The sequence below is a fragment of the Vanellus vanellus genome, assembly GCF_965231255.1.
Source record: "Vanellus vanellus genome assembly, contig: HAP1_SCAFFOLD_2217, whole genome shotgun sequence".
Classification (NCBI taxonomy): Eukaryota; Metazoa; Chordata; class Aves; order Charadriiformes; family Charadriidae; genus Vanellus; species Vanellus vanellus.
The window spans coordinates 1-15325 of record NW_028128299.1 but is presented as its reverse complement, the minus strand read 5'-3'; the positions used below and the strand labels follow the sequence as shown (position 1 = coordinate 15325).

At 63.1% G+C, this 15325-nt stretch overlaps 1 protein-coding gene across 1 annotated transcript; it reads left to right on the top strand.

Moving 5' to 3' along the window:
• Positions 1–233: 233 nt before the first annotated feature.
• On the top strand, positions 234–13675 carry LOC309684630 (dual specificity tyrosine-phosphorylation-regulated kinase 1B-like; the record flags this gene model as incomplete). The annotated part of the gene is given in 7 exon segments (XM_082500503.1): positions 234–520; positions 2630–2776; positions 4335–4475; positions 6356–6659; positions 10738–10844; positions 13018–13623; positions 13625–13675. Coding segments are annotated over 7 exon segments (1643 nt in total), but the record flags the coding sequence as incomplete, so codon positions are not given.
• Positions 13676–15325: the final 1650 nt, after the last annotated feature.

Genomic DNA, 15325 nt, shown 5'->3' with positions numbered 1-15325 from the left:
CCTCCCCTCCCCCCACCCACCCCCTATTCCCCCCCAAATCCCCCCCCCAAACCCTCTCCCCACCCCCATTCCCCCCCCAAATCCCCCCGACCCCCTTCTCCCACCCCCTTAACCGCCCCCCGTTTTCTCTCCCCCCCCTCCCCCTTCCCCCTCCCTCCCCCCTCCATTCCCCCCCAACCCCCCTCCCCCCCCCTCCCCACCCCCCCCCACCCCTCCTCCTCCCCCCCCAACAGTCCACCTCAAGCGCCACTTCATGTTCCGCAACCACCTCTGCCTGGCCTTCGAGCTCCTCTCCTACAACCTCTACGACCTCCTCCGCAACACCAACTTCCGCGGCGTCTCCCTCAACCTCACCCGCAAGTTCGCCCACCAGCTCTGCGCCGCCCTCCTCTTCCTCGCCGCCCCCGAGCTCCGCATCATCCACTGCGACCTCAAGCCCGAGAACATCCTCCTCTGCAACCCCAAGCGCTCCGCCGTCAAGATCGTCGACTTCGGCAGCTCCTGCCAGCTCGGCCAGCGGGTACGGCGGGAGGAGATGGGGGGGATGGGAAAGGGGGGGGGGAGGGGGGAACGGGACACGGACACGCCCACTTCGTTTAGCTCCGCCCCCTGGGGAGGGATGGGTGGGAGGGGGGGAGAGACCCACCACCCCCCCCCCAGGGATGCTGAGTCCCCCCTATGGGTATATTGGAGGGGTATGGAGCACTTAGCTCCGCCCCCTGGAGGGCTAAGCCACGCCCCTTGAGTACTAAGCCACGCCCACTTCATTTAGACACACACACACCCCGGATGCTGAGTTCCCCCTATGGGTATATTGGGGGCTATGGACCGCTTAGCTCCGCCCCCTTTTATCCTAAGCCACGCCCATTTTATCCTAAGCCACGCCCCCTTCCTTGGCTCCGCCCCCTGGGTGGGAAAGACCCGCCCCCCCCCCCCCCCCCGATGCTGAGTTCCCCCCTATGGTTATATTGGAGGGGTATGGAGCACTTAGCTCCGCCCCCTGGAGGGCTAAGCCACGCCCCTTGAGTACTAAGCCACGCCCACTTCGTTTAGCCCCACCCCTCCCTCCCCCACCCCCCCCGGGATGCTGAGTCCCCCCTACGGGTATATTGGGGGCTATGGAGCGCTTAGCTCCACCCCCTTTTATCCTAAGCCACGCCCCTTTTATCACAAGCCACGCCCCCTTCCTTGGCTCCGCCCCCTGGGAGGGGAAGACCCACCCCCACCCCAGGGATGCTGAGTCCCCCCTATGGGTATATTGGGGGGTATGGACCGTTTAGCTCCGCCCCCTGGAGGGCTAAGCCACGCCCCTTGAGTCCTAAGCCACGCCCCACTTTGTTTAGACACACCACACCCCCCCCCAGGATGCTGAGTCCCCCCTATGGGTATATTGGAGGGGTATGGACCGCTTAGCTCCGCCCCCTTTTATCCTAAGCCACGCCCATTTTATCCTAAGCCACGCCCTTGGTGGCCTAAGCCACGCCCCCTTCCTTGGCTCCGCCCCCTGGGAGGGGAAGACCCACCCCCCCCCCCAGGGATGCTGAGTCCCCCCTATGGGTATATTGGAGGGGTATGGAGCACTTAGCTCCGCCCCCTGGAGGGCTAAGCCACGCCCCTTGATTCCTAAGCCACGCCCACTTTGTTTAACCCCACCCCTCCCTCCCCACCCCCCCCGGGATGCTGAGTCCCCCCTATGGGTATATTGGAGGGGTAGGGAGCACTTAGCCCCGCCCCCTTTTATCCTAAGCCACGCCCCTTTTATCATAAGCCACGCCCTTGGTGCCTAAGCCACGCCCCCTTCCTTGGCTCCGCCCCCTGGGAGGGAAGACCTGCCCCCCCCCCCCCCCCCCCCCCCCCCCCCCCCCGGGATGCTGAGTCCCCCCTATGGGTATATTGGGGGTGTATGGAGCACTTAGCCCCGCCCCCTGGAGGGCTAAGCCACGCCCCTTGTGTCCTAAGCCACGCCCACTTTGTTTAGCTCCGCCCCCTGGGTGGGGAAGACACACCCCCCCAGGATGCTGAGTCCCCCCTATGGGTATATTGGGGGGTATGGACCACTTATCTCCGCCCCCAAATGACTAAGCTCCGCCCCTAGGATAAAGCCACGCCCCCTTAGACGAAACCACACCCCTTTGCACAGAAACCACGCCCCCTTTCTCATAGCCCTGCCCCCTTTTTAAAGCCACACAAAGCCCCTATCTCTCATAGGGGCTCTCCCACCCCCCCTTTGGTGCTAAGCCCCGCCCTCTTGGATTAAGCCACGCCCTCTTACACGAAGCCACGCCCCCTCTATGAAATCACACCCCCTCTCTCATAACCCCGCCCCTTTTTAAAGCCACAAAAACCCTCCTATCTCCCATAGGGGCTCTCCCCCCCCCCCTTGGTGCTAAGCCCCGCCCCCTTGGGTGAAACCACGCCCCCCTCTATGAAGCCACGCCCCCTCTATGAAACCACGCCCCCTTTCTCATAGCCCCACCCCCTTTTTAAAGCCACACGATCCCCCTATCTCCTCTATGGGCTCCACACCCATAGAGCTGTTGACCCACCACCCCCCCCCCCACTCGGTGCGAAGCCCCGCCTCCCGGGCTCGTCCCCGCCCCCTCCGGCTGACGCCCCGCCCCCTTCCCAGATCTACCAGTACATCCAGAGCCGCTTCTACCGCTCCCCCGAGGTGCTGCTGGGGCTGCCCTACGACCTGGCCATCGACATGTGGTCCCTGGGCTGCATCCTGGTGGAGATGCACACGGGAGAGCCCCTCTTTAGCGGCGCCAACGAGGTGGGCGGGGCCTGGGAGAAGGGGCGGGGCCTGCGGGGGAAGGGGGCGGGGCCTGGGGTGAGGGGCGGGGCTTGGGGCAGGGGAGGCGGGGGCGGATCATGGGGGGGTTATACAGCGGGGAGCATGCTTCATTGCTTCCAATGGGGTGGGCGTGGCTTAGGAGAAGGGGCGGGGCTTGGGTGAGGGGCGTGGCTTGGGGCAGGGGAGGCGGGATCAGATCATGGGGGAGTTATACAGCGGGGAGCATGCTTCATTGCTTCCAATGGGGTGGGCGGGGCTTGGGGAAGGGGGCGGGGCCTGCGGATGAAGGGGCGGAGTCTGGGGAAGGGGAGGTGCTTCTGGGAGAGTGGGCGTGGCCTTGAGTGAGGGGCGGGGCTTGGGGCAGTGGAGGTGGGGTCAGATCATGGGGGAGTTATACAGTGTGGAGCATGCTTCATTGCTTCCAATGGGGTGGGCGGGGCTTGGGGAAGGGGGCGGGACATGCGGATGAAGGGGGCGTGGCCTGGGGTGAGGGGCGGAGCTTGGGGCAGGGGTGGCGGAGGCGGATCATGGAGGGGTTATACAGTGTGGAGCATGCTTCATTGCTTTCAATGGGGTGGGCGTGGCTTAGGAGAAGGGGCGGGGCTTGGGTGAGGGGCGGGGCTTGGGGCAGGGGAGGCGGGGTCAGATCACGGGGGAGTTAAACAGCAGGGAGCATGCTCCATTGTTTCCAATGGGGTGGGCGGGGCTTGGGGAAGGGGGCGGGGCCTGCGGAGGAAGAGGGCGTGGCTTGGGTGAGGGGCGGGGCTTGGGGCAGGGGAGGCAGCGCCAGGCCTGGGCCATCCAGGCTGCCACATCCCCTTTCCTCTTCCCCTCCGTTACCCAAGGGCTGAGGTGGCCTTGGGGACATCGAGGGTGACACGGGCAGGTCCGAGGTGGCCTTGGGGCCCTCGGGGACATCCTGACAAGGTCAGGGTGGCCTTGGGGACATCCGCGTCCCCAAACCACCTTGAGGAACGCCCTGGTGGCATCAAGGCTGCCACATCCCCTTTCCTCTCGCCCCCCATCACCCGAAGGGTTGGGGTGGCCTCGGGGACAACGGGGACGTCACTGGTGGGGTTGGGGGATGGTCTTGGGGACATCTGCGTCCCCTCCGTGTCCCCAGGCCAAGGGTCGGGGTGGCCTCGGTGATGTCCCTGTCAGGGCTGAGGTGGCCTTGGGGACATCGAGGGTGACATGGACAGGTCTGAGGTGGCCTTGGGGACATCGAGGGTGACATGGACAGGTCCGAGGTGGCCTTGGGGCCCTCGGGGACATCCTGACAAGGTCACGGTGGCCTTGGGGACATCCGCGTCCCCAAACCACCTTGAGGAACGCCCTGGTGGCATCAAGGCTGCCACATCCCCTTTCCTCTCGCCCCCCATCACCCGAAGGGTTGGGGTGGCCTCGGGGACGACGGGGACGTCACTGGTGGGGTTGGGGGGGGGGGGGGGGGGGGTGGCCTGGGGGACAGCGGTGGCCTCGGGGACGGGGGGGTGACGTCCCCCCCCCCTCCGTGTCCCCCTCGCTGTCCCCCCAGGCCGACCAGATGAACCGCATCGTGGAGGTACTGGGACTGCCGCCCCCCCACATGTTGGAACAGGCCCCCAAAGCCCGGAAATATTTCGAGAAGCTTCCGGAAGGCGGGTGGACCCTCAAGAAGAACAAAGAGAGCAAGAAGGTGAGTGGGGACGCTCCCAGTATGGCCCAGTATGGCCCAGTAAGCCCTTGAAGATCTGCCAGTGTGGACCAGGAGAGCTTCAGAACCTCCCCGGAACCACTCAGTTGCTCCCAGCTGCCTCCCAGCATGTCCCAACGGCTCTTAGGTGCATCCCAGTACCTCCCAGTATGGCCCAGTAACACTTTAGGACATCCCAGTATGCCCAGTCAGCCTTTAGGACCTCCCAGTGTGGACCAGGAGAGCTTCAGAACCTCCCAAGAGGCACTCAGTTGCTCCTACGTATCTCCCAGCATGTCCCAATGGCTCTCAAGTGCATCCCAGTACCTCCCAGTATGGCCCAGTAACCCTTTAGGACCTCCCAGTATGCCCAGTAACCCTTTAGGACCTCCCAGTATGCCCAGTCAGCCTTTAGGACATCCCAGTGTGGACCAGGAGAGCTTCAGAACCTCCCAGGAACCACTCAGTTGCTCCCAGCTGCCTCCCAGCATGTCCCAACAGCTCTTAGGTGCATCCCAGTACCTCCCAGTATGGCCCAGTAACCCTTTAAGACCTCCCAGTATGCCCAGTCACCCTTTAGGACCTCCCAGTGTGGACCAGGAGAGCTTCAGAACCCCCCAAGATATACTCAGTTGCTCCCAGCTGCCTCCCAGCATGTCCCAATGGCTCTTAGGTGCATCCCAGTATGGCCCAGTATGGCCCAGTAACCCTTTAAGACCTCCCAGTATGCCCAGTAACCCTTTAGGACCTCCCAGTATGCCCAGTCAGCCTTTAGGACCTCCCAGTGTGGACCAGGAGAGCTTCAGAACCCCCCAAGATGTACTCAGTTGCTCCCAGCTGCCTCCCAGCATGTCCCAACGGCTCTTAGGTGCATCCCAGTATGGCCCAGTATGGCCCAGTAACACTTTAAGACCTCCCAGTATGCCCAGTAACCCTTTAGGACCTCCCAGTATGCCCAGTCACCCTTTAAGACCTCCCAGTGTGGACCAGGAGAGCTTCAGAACCTCCCAGGAACCACTCAGTTGCTCCCAGCTGCCTCCCAGCATGTCCCAACGGTTCTTAGGTGCATCCCAGTACCTCCCAGTATGGCCCAGTATGGACCACCCCACCTCCATGTCCCACCACCATCCCACCACTGTGTCCCACCATCCCATCTCCATATCCCACCACCATCCCACCACCATGTCCACCACCACCATCCCACCATTGTGTCCCACCATCCCACCTCCATATCCCACCACCACCATCCCACCATGTCCCACCACTCCACCTCCATCTCCCACCCCATCCCACCACCGTGTCCCACCACCCCACCTCCATGTCCCACCACCATCCCACCACCGTGTCCCACCATCCCATCTCCATGTCCCACCACTCCACCTCCATGTCCACCACCACTGTGTCCCACCATCCCATCTCCATGTCCCACCACCATCCCACCTCCATGTCCCACCACCATCCCACCACCATGTCCACCACCACCACCCCATCTCCATGTCCCACCACCATCCCACCATTGTGTCCCACCATCCCAGCACCATGTCCACCACCACCATCCCACCACCACCGTCCCACCATCCCACCACCATGTCCACCACCACCATCCCACCACCATGTCCCACCACCACCATCCCACCTCCATGTCCCACCACCATCCCACCACCATGTCCACCACCACCATCCCACCACTGTGTCCCACCACCCCACCTCCATGTCCCACCACCATCCCACCACCATGTCCACCACCACCATCCCACCACCATATCCCACCACCACCATCCCACCACCATGTCCACCACCACCATCCCACCACCATATCCCACCACCCCACCTCCATGTCCACCACCACCGTGTCCCACCATCCGTGTCCCCCCCCCTCCCAGGAATACAAGATCCCGGGGACGCGACGACTCCACGAGGTCTTGGGGGTGGAGAGCGGTGGCCCCGGTGGCCGCCGGGCAGGAGAACAAGGTCACGCCCCCTCCGACTACCTGAAGTTCAAGGACTTGGTCCTCCGCATGTTGGACTACGAACCCCGAAGTCGCATCACCCCTTTCTACGCTCTCCAACACAACTTCTTCAAGAAGACCAACGATGAAGGGACCAACACCACCAACAGCACCTCCACCAGTCCGGCCATGGAACACAGCCACAGCACCAGTACCACCAGTTCCATCTCCAGTTCGGGTATGAAGATCACCGATTTCGTCACCCTTCAACTTCTGGGTGATGGGAATGGAGAAGTTTTGAAGTTCTGGAGCATCGTGGTGGCCCAAAACGTGGACGTGGGGCTCCAACCTGTCCCGGATCCATCCCAGTCCCACCAGTGACCATGTCCTGTAGGGTGGTGGCCTCTTGGGCCACCACAAGCTCCTGGTCCTCTCCCGTCCCCATCCCTGTCCCACCAGTGACCATGTCCTGTTGGGTGGTGGCCTCTTGGACCACCACAAGCTCCTGGTCCTCTCCTGTCCCCATCCCGGTCCCACCAGTGACCATGTCCTGTTGGGTGGTGGCCTCTTGGGCCACCAGAAGCCCTTGGTCATGTCCTACCAAGCTCCATGTCCTGGGTGGCTTCTTCTCCCCAGGTCATGGTGGTGGTCCAGAACGTGGTCATGAGGCTTGAACCTGTCCCAGATCCATCCCAGTCCCACCAGTGACCATGTCCTGCTGGGTGGTGGCCTCTTGGGCCACCACAAGCTCCTGGTCCTCTCCTGTCCCCATCCCGGTCCCACCAGGGACCGTGTCCTGCTGGGTGGTGGCCTCTTGGACCACCACAAGCTCCTGGTCCTCTCCTGTCCCCATCCCGGTCCCACCAGTGACCATGTCCTGCTGGGTGGTGGCCTCTTGGACCACCACAAGCTCCTGGTCCTCTCCTGTCCCCATCCCGGTCCCACCAGTGACCATGTCCTGTTGGGTGGTGGCCTCTTGGGCCACCAGAAGCCCTTGGTCATGTCCTACCAAGCTCCATGTCCTGGGTGGCTTCTTCTCCCCAGGTCATGGTGGTGGTCCAGAACGTGGTCATGAGGCTTGAACCTGTCCCAGATCCATCCCAGTCCCACCAGTGACCATGTCCTGCTGGGTGGTGGCCTCTTGGGCCACCACAAGCTCCTGGTCCTCTCCTGTCCCCATCCCGGTCCCACCAGGGACCGTGTCCTGCTGGGTGGTGGCCTCTTGGACCACCACAAGCTCCTGGTCCTCTCCTGTCCCCATCCCGGTCCCACCAGTGACCATGTCCTGCTGGGTGGTGGCCTCTTGGACCACCACAAGCTCCTGGTCCTCTCCTGTCCCCATCCCGGTCCCACCAGTGACCATGTCCTGTTGGGTGGTGGCCTCTTGGGCCACCAGATGCTCTTGGTCGTGTCCCACCAGGCTCCATGTCCTGGGTGGCTTCTTCTCCCCAGGTCATGGTGGTGGTCCAGAATGTGGTCATGAGGCTTGAACCTGTCCTAGATCCATCCCAGTCCCACCAGGGACCATGTCCTGTTGGGTGGTGGCCTCTTGGGCCACCACAAGCTCCTGGTCCTCTCCCATCCCCATCCCTGTCCCACCAGTGACCATGTCCTGTTGGGTGGTGGCCTCTTGGGCCACCAGATGCTCTTGGTCGTGTCCCACCAGGCTCCATGTCCTGGGTGGCTTCTTCTCCCCAGGTCATTGTGGTGGTCCAGAACGTGGTCATGAGGCTTGAACCTGTCCCAGATCCATCCCAGTCCCACCAGGGACCATGTCTTGTTGGGTGTTGGCCTCTTGGACCACCACAAGCTCCTGGTCCTCTCCTGTCCCCATCCCGGTCCCACCAGTGACCATGTCCTGTTGGGTGGTGGCCTCTTGGACCACCACAAGCTCCTGGTCCTCTCCTGTCCCCATCCCTGTCCCACCAGTGACCATGTCCTGTTGGGTGGTGGCCTCTTGGGCCACCACAAGCTCCTGGTCCTCTCCCGTCCCCATCCCAGTCCCACCAGTGACCATGTCCTGCTGGGTGGTGGCCTCTTGGGCCACCACAAGCTCCTGGTCCTCTCCTGTCCCCATCCCTGTCCCACCAGTGACCGTGTCCTGTTGGGTGGTGGCCTCTTGGGCCACCACAAGCTCCTGGTCCTCTCCCGTCCCCATCCCAGTCCCACCAGTGACCGTGTCCTGTTGGGTGGTGGCCTCTTGAGCCACCAGAAGCTCTTGGTCGTGTCCCACCAGGCTCCATGTCCTGGGTGGCTTCTTCTCCCCAGGTCATCATGATGGCCCAGAACGTGGTCATGAGGCTTGAACCTGTCCCAGATCCATCCCAGTCCCACCAGTGACCATGTCCTGCAGGGTGGTGGCCTCTTGGACCACCACAAGCTCCTGGTCCTCTCCCGTCCCCATCCCTGTCCACCAGTGGCCATGTCCTGTTGGGTGGTGGCCTCTTGGGCCACCAGATGCTCTTGGTCGAGTCCCACCAGGCTCCATGTCCTGGGTGGCTTCTTCTCCCCAGGTCATGGTGGTGGTCCAGAACGTGGTCGTGAGGCTTGAACCTGTCCCAGATCCATCCCAGTCCCACCAGTGACCATGTCCTGTTGGGTGGTGGCCTCTTGGACCACCACAAGCTCCTGGTCCTCTCCTGTCCCCATCCCTGTCCCACCAGTGACCATGTCCTGCTGGGTGGTGGCCTCTTGGACCACCACAAGCTCCTGGTCCTCTCCCGTCCCCATCCCAGTCCCACCAGTGACCATGTCCTGTTGGGTGGTGGCCTCTTGGACCACCACAAGCTCCTGGTCCTCTCCTGTCCCCATCCGTGTCCCACCAGGGACCGTGTCCTGCTGGGTGGTGGCCTCTTGGGCCACCACAAGCTCCTGGTCCTCTCCTGTCCCCATCCCTGTCCCACCAGTGACCATGTCCTGTTGGGTGGTGGCCTCTTGGGCCACCACAAGCTCCTGGTCCTCTCCTGTCCCCATCCCAGTCCCACCAGTGACCATGTCCTGTTGGGTGGTGGCCTCTTGGACCACCACAAGCTCCTGGTCCTCTCCTGTCCCCATCCGTGTCCCACCAGGGACCGTGTCCTGCTGGGTGGTGGCCTCTTGGGCCACCACAAGCTCCTGGTCCTCTCCTGTCCCCATCCCTGTCCCACCAGTGACCATGTCCTGTTGGGTGGTGGCCTCTTGGGCCACCACAAGCTCCTGGTCCTCTCCCATCCCCATCCCAGTCCCACCAGTGACCGTGTCCTGTTGGGTGGTGGCCTCTTGGGCCACCAGATGCTCTTGGTCGTGTCCCACCAGGCTCCATGTCCTGGGTGGCTTCTTCTCCCCAGGTCATCATGATGGCCCAGAACGTGGTCATGAGGCTTGAACCTGTCCCAGATCCATCCCAGTCCCACCAGTGACCATGTCCTGCAGGGTGGTGGCCTCTTGGACCACCACAAGCTCCTGGTCCTCTCCTGTCCCCATCCCGGTCCCACCAGTGACCATGTCCTGCTGGGTGTTGGCCTCTTGGACCACCACAAGCTCCTGGTCCTCTCCTGTCCCCATCCCGGTCCCACCAGTGACCATGTCCTGTTGGGTGGTGGCCTCTTGGGCCACCAGATGCTCTTGGTCGTGTCCCACCAGGCTCCATGTCCTGGGTGGCTTCTTCTCCCCAGGTCATGGTGGTGGTCCAGAATGTGGTCATGAGGCTTGAACCTGTCCTAGATCCATCCCAGTCCCACCAGGGACCATGTCCTGTTGGGTGGTGGCCTCTTGGGCCACCACAAGCTCCTGGTCCTCTCCCGTCCCCATCCCTGTCCACCAGTGGCCATGTCCTGTTGGGTGGTGGCCTCTTGGGCCACCACAAGCTCCTGGTCCTCTCCCATCCCCATCCCTGTCCCACCAGTGACCATGTCCTGCAGGGTGGTGGCCTCTTGGACCACCACAAGCTCCTGGTCCTCTCCTGTCCCCATCCCGGTCCCACCAGTGACCATGTCCTGTTGGGTGGTGGCCTCTTGGACCACCACAAGCTCCTGGTCCTCTCCTGTCCCCATCCCAGTCCCACCAGTGACCATGTCCTGCTGGGTGGTGGCTCCCCAGGCCACCACGACACCTGGTCCTGTCCCATCCCCGTCCCACCAGACCCCACCTCCTTCTGGGTGACATCTCCTGGGGCCACCACCTCACCTCGGAAGCCCACCCTGGCCCATCCCAACCCTACCAGCTCCGTGTCCTCCTGGGTGCCATCTCCTCGGGCCACCCCTACCCCGTCTCCTTGAAGTGGGGACACCTCCTCGTCCCGTGCCACCGCCGCTGATGTCACCATTGTCCCCTGGCAGGTGGCTCCAGTGGCTCCTCCAATGACAACCGCAGTTACCGCTACAGCAACCGCTACTATGGTGGCACCGCCCCACCCCCCACCGACTACGAGATGCAGAGTCCCCAGGTACTCCTGGTGGCACCCATGGGTGTCCCCACCCACCCCCGGGGGACAACCGTGGACCTTGGGGACGCCCCGGTCGCAGCGGGTGGGAGACATGGACCTTGGGGACCATAGGGACACCTCTAGTGACACCAGAAGGGTGACGTGGACCTTGGGGACACCAAGAAGGTTGAGGTTGCGTTGGCCATGAGATGACCTTGGGGACACTGGGTGGTGACATGGACCTTGGGGACACCCCGGTCGCAGCGGGTGGGAGACATGGACCTTGGGGACCGTAGGGACACCTCTAGTGACACTGGAAGGGTGACGTGGACCTTGGGGACACCAAGAAGGTTGAGGTTGCGTTGGCCATGAGATGACCTTGGGGCCACAAGTTGAGGTTCCTGGGGACACCATGGCCATAAAGTGAGTCCCCAGGTACTCCTGGTGGCACCCATGGGTGTCCCCACCCACCCCCGGGGGACAACCGTGGACCTTGGGGACGCCCCGGTCGCAGCGGGTGGGAGACATGGACCTTGGGGACCATAGGGACACCTCTAGTGACACTGGAAAGGTGACGTGGACCTTGGGGACACCAAGAAGGTTGAGGTTGTGTTGGCCATGAGATGACCTTGGGGACACTGGGTGGTGACGTGGAGCTTGGGGACACTCAGGACTCCTTTGGTGACACCAGGAGGGTGACATGGACCTTGGGGACACCAAGAAGGTTGAGGTTGCGTTGGCCATGAGATGACCTTGGGGCCACTGGGTGGTGACATGGACCTTGGGGACCCTCAGGACTCCTCTGGTGACAGCGGGAGGGTGACATGGACCTTGGGGACACCAAGAAGGTTGAGGTTGCGTTGGCCATGAGATGACCTTGGGGACACTGGGTGGTGACGTGGACCTTGGGGACACTCAGGACTCCTCTGGTGACACCGGGAGGGTGACATGGACCTTGGGGACACTCGAGACACCTCTAATGACATCAGGGGGGTGATGTGGACCTTGGGGACACCAAGAAGGTTGAGGTTGCGTTGGCCATGAGATGACCTTGGGGCCACAAGTTGAGGTTCCTGGGGACACCATGGCCATGAAGTGGGGACCTTGGGGACATCGTGGCCATGACTTTGTGACCTCAGAGACTCCATAACCACATGCCACGCCCACAAATACTTTGGGAACGCCATGAGCATGACGTGGGACCTTGAGGGCACCGGTTGAAGTTCTCGGGGACACCATGTCCGTGACGTAGCGACCTTGGGGACACCATGTCCGTGACGTGGGGACCACCGAGACCCCATAACTACGTACCACCCCCCAAATAATTTGGAAACGCCATGACCATGACGTGGGACCTTGAGGGCACCGGTTGAAGATCTTGGGGACACCAAGACCATAACGTAGCGACCTTGGGGACACCATGTCTATGACGTGGGGACCTCAGAGAACCCACAACCACGTGCCACCACCCCAGAGCAATCTGGGGACCCCATGACCATGACGTGGGACCTTGAGGGCACCAGTTGAAGTTCTCGGGGACATCATGTCCGTGACGTGGCGACCTTGGGGACACCATGTCTGTGACGTGGGGACCACAGAGACCCCATAACTACGTACCACCCCCCAAATAATTTGGGAATGCCATGACCATGACGTGGGATCTTGAGGGCACCAGTTGAAGTTCTCGAGGACACCAAGACCATAACGTAGCAACCTTGGGGACACCATGTCTATGACGTGGGGACCTCAGAGAACCCACAACCACGTGCCACCACCCCAGAGCAATCTGGGGACCCCATGACCATGACGTGGGACCTTGAGGGCACCGGTTGAAGTTCTCGGGGACACCATGTCCGTGACGTGGCGACCTTGGGGACACCATGTCCGTGACGTGGGGACCACAGAGACCCCATAACGACGTACCACCCCCCAAATAATTTGGGAACGCCATGAGCATGACGTGGGATCTTGAGGGCACCAGTTGAAGTTCTCGAGGACACCATGTCTGTGACGTGGCGACCTTGGGGACACCATGTCTGTGACGTGGGGACCACAGAGACCCCATAACTACGTGCCACCCCCCTCCCCAGAGCAATTTGAGGACCCCGTGACCATGACATTGGGGACCTTGAGGGCCACCATGACCCCCCCCCCCCCATCTAACCCCTCTTTCTCTCTCTCTCTCTCCCCATAGGCCCCCCCGGCGCAGCCCCCCCGACTTTGGCCTTTGGGGGACCCGTCCGCCACCGTCACCGACGCCTTCGTCCCTTTGGGACCCCCAAACCCTCTTGCGGTGGGGGGGACAGGAGGAGGGGGCGCCCCCCCCCCTTCCACTTTCCCACGCCCCCCCCCACCCCACCCCCACCACCACCAGCACCACCAGCACCACCAACCCGCCGCCCCCCCGGTTGCCGGGGGGGGGTCACCCCCACCCCAAACGGAGCGGATGGAGTTGGGGGGACCACCCCCACCCCCACCACCCCCTCCCCCACCCCCCCCTCCCCCCCCACCTCGTCACCACCCCCTCCCCCCGGACTGTCACCCTTTTGTCCCATCGACGTTCCGGACTCGAGGGGGGGTCCCGGGTGGGGGGGGCGGAGGGGTGGGGAGGGGGGGGGGTGGGGGGGGTGGTGGTACGATGATGATGATGGTGATGACGTCATGCGGGGGGGGAGGGGGGGCGGCGGCCACGACGGGGGGAGGGGGGGGACACCCCCTGGAAAATGTCCCCATCGTGTCCCCTCCCCCCCCCCCCCCCCCAAATACCGCTTTCGGGGGGGGACCCCATATACGGGGGGGGGGGGCGGCCCGAGCGCGAGGACTCGGCTCTTTTGGGGGGGGTCAGCTCTTGACGTCATCGGGCCCCGCCCCCCCCCCCCCCTTGTCGTCCCCCCCCCCCCTCCCCCCCCGCGGCGCTTTATTCTTCTTCTTATTGTTATTATTAATTAATTATTAATTATTAGCGGTGGTGGGAAATGGGGGGGGGGGGGGAGGGGGAGAAACGGCCCAAAATTGAAAACGGGGGGGGGGGTGCGGGGGGGGCACCCATCGATTTTGGGGGGTCTTCTGCCATTTTTGGGGGGGCACCCAATGATTTGGGGGGGGGGCTTCTGCCTCTTGGGGGGGGCACCCACCTCTGGGGGGGGCACCCAGTGATTTTGGGGGGGTCACCCACCCATTTTGGGGGGGCACCCATCGATTTTGGGGTGTCTTCTGCCATTTTTTGGGGGGGGCACCCACCTCTGGGGGGGCACCCAGTGATTTGGGGGGGGTCACCCACCCATTTTGGGGGGCACCCATCGATTTAGGGGGGGCTTCTGCCTCTTGGGGGGGGCACCCACCTCTGGGGGGGGCACCCATCGATTTTGGGGGGGGGCTTCTGCCTCGGGGGGGGCCACCCACCCATTTTGGGGGTCTTCTGCCTTTTGGGGGGGGCACCCATCGATTTTGGGGGATCTTCTGCCATTTTTGGGGGGGGTCACCTACCCATTTTGGGGGGGCACCCAATGATTTGGGGGGGGTCACCTACCCATTTTGGGGGGGCACCCATCGATTTGGGGGGGGGGCTTCTGCCTCGGGGGGGGCCACCCACCCATTTTGGGGGTCTTCTGCCTTTTGGGGGGGCACCCACCTCTGGGGGGGTCACCCACCCATTTGGGGGGGCACCCATCGATTTTGGGGGGTCTTCTGCCATTTTTGGGGGGGGCACCCACCCATTTTGGGGGGGCACCCATCGATTTGGGGGGGGGGCTTCTGCCTCTTGGGGGGGGCACCCACCTCTGGGGGGGCACCCAGTGATTTTGGGGGGGTCACCCACCCATTTTGGGGGGGCACCCATCGATTTTGGGGGGTCTTCTGCCATTTTTGGGGGGGGCACCCACCTCTGGGGGGGCACCCAGTGATTTTGGGGGGTCACCCACCCATTTTGGGGGGGCACCCATCGATTTTGGGGGGTCTTCTGCCATTTTTGGGGGGGACACCCACCTCTGGGGGGGCACCCAGTGATTTTGGGGGGGTCACCCACCCATTTTGGGGGGGCACCCATCGATTTTGGGGGGTCTTCTGCCATTTTTGGGGGGGGCACCCACCTCTGGGGTGGCACCCAGTGATTTGGGGGGGGTCACCCACCCATTTTGGGGGGCACCCATCGATTTAGGGGGGGGCTTCTGCCTCTTGGGGGGGGCACCCACCTCTGGGGGGGGCACCCATCGATTTTGGGGGGGGGCTTCTGCCTCGGGGGGGGCCACCCACCCATTTTGGGGGGGCACCCAATGATTTGGAGGGGGTCACCTACCCATTTTGGGGGGGCACCCATCGATTTGGGGGGGGGGGCTTCTGCCTCGGGGGGGGCCACCCACCCATTTTGGGGGTCTTCTGCCTTTTGGGGGGGGCACCCACCTCTGGGGGGGTCACCCACCCATTTTGGGGGGGCACCAGTCGATTTTGGGGGGTCTTCTGCCATTTTTGGGGGGGGCACCCACCCATTTTGGGGGGGCACCCAT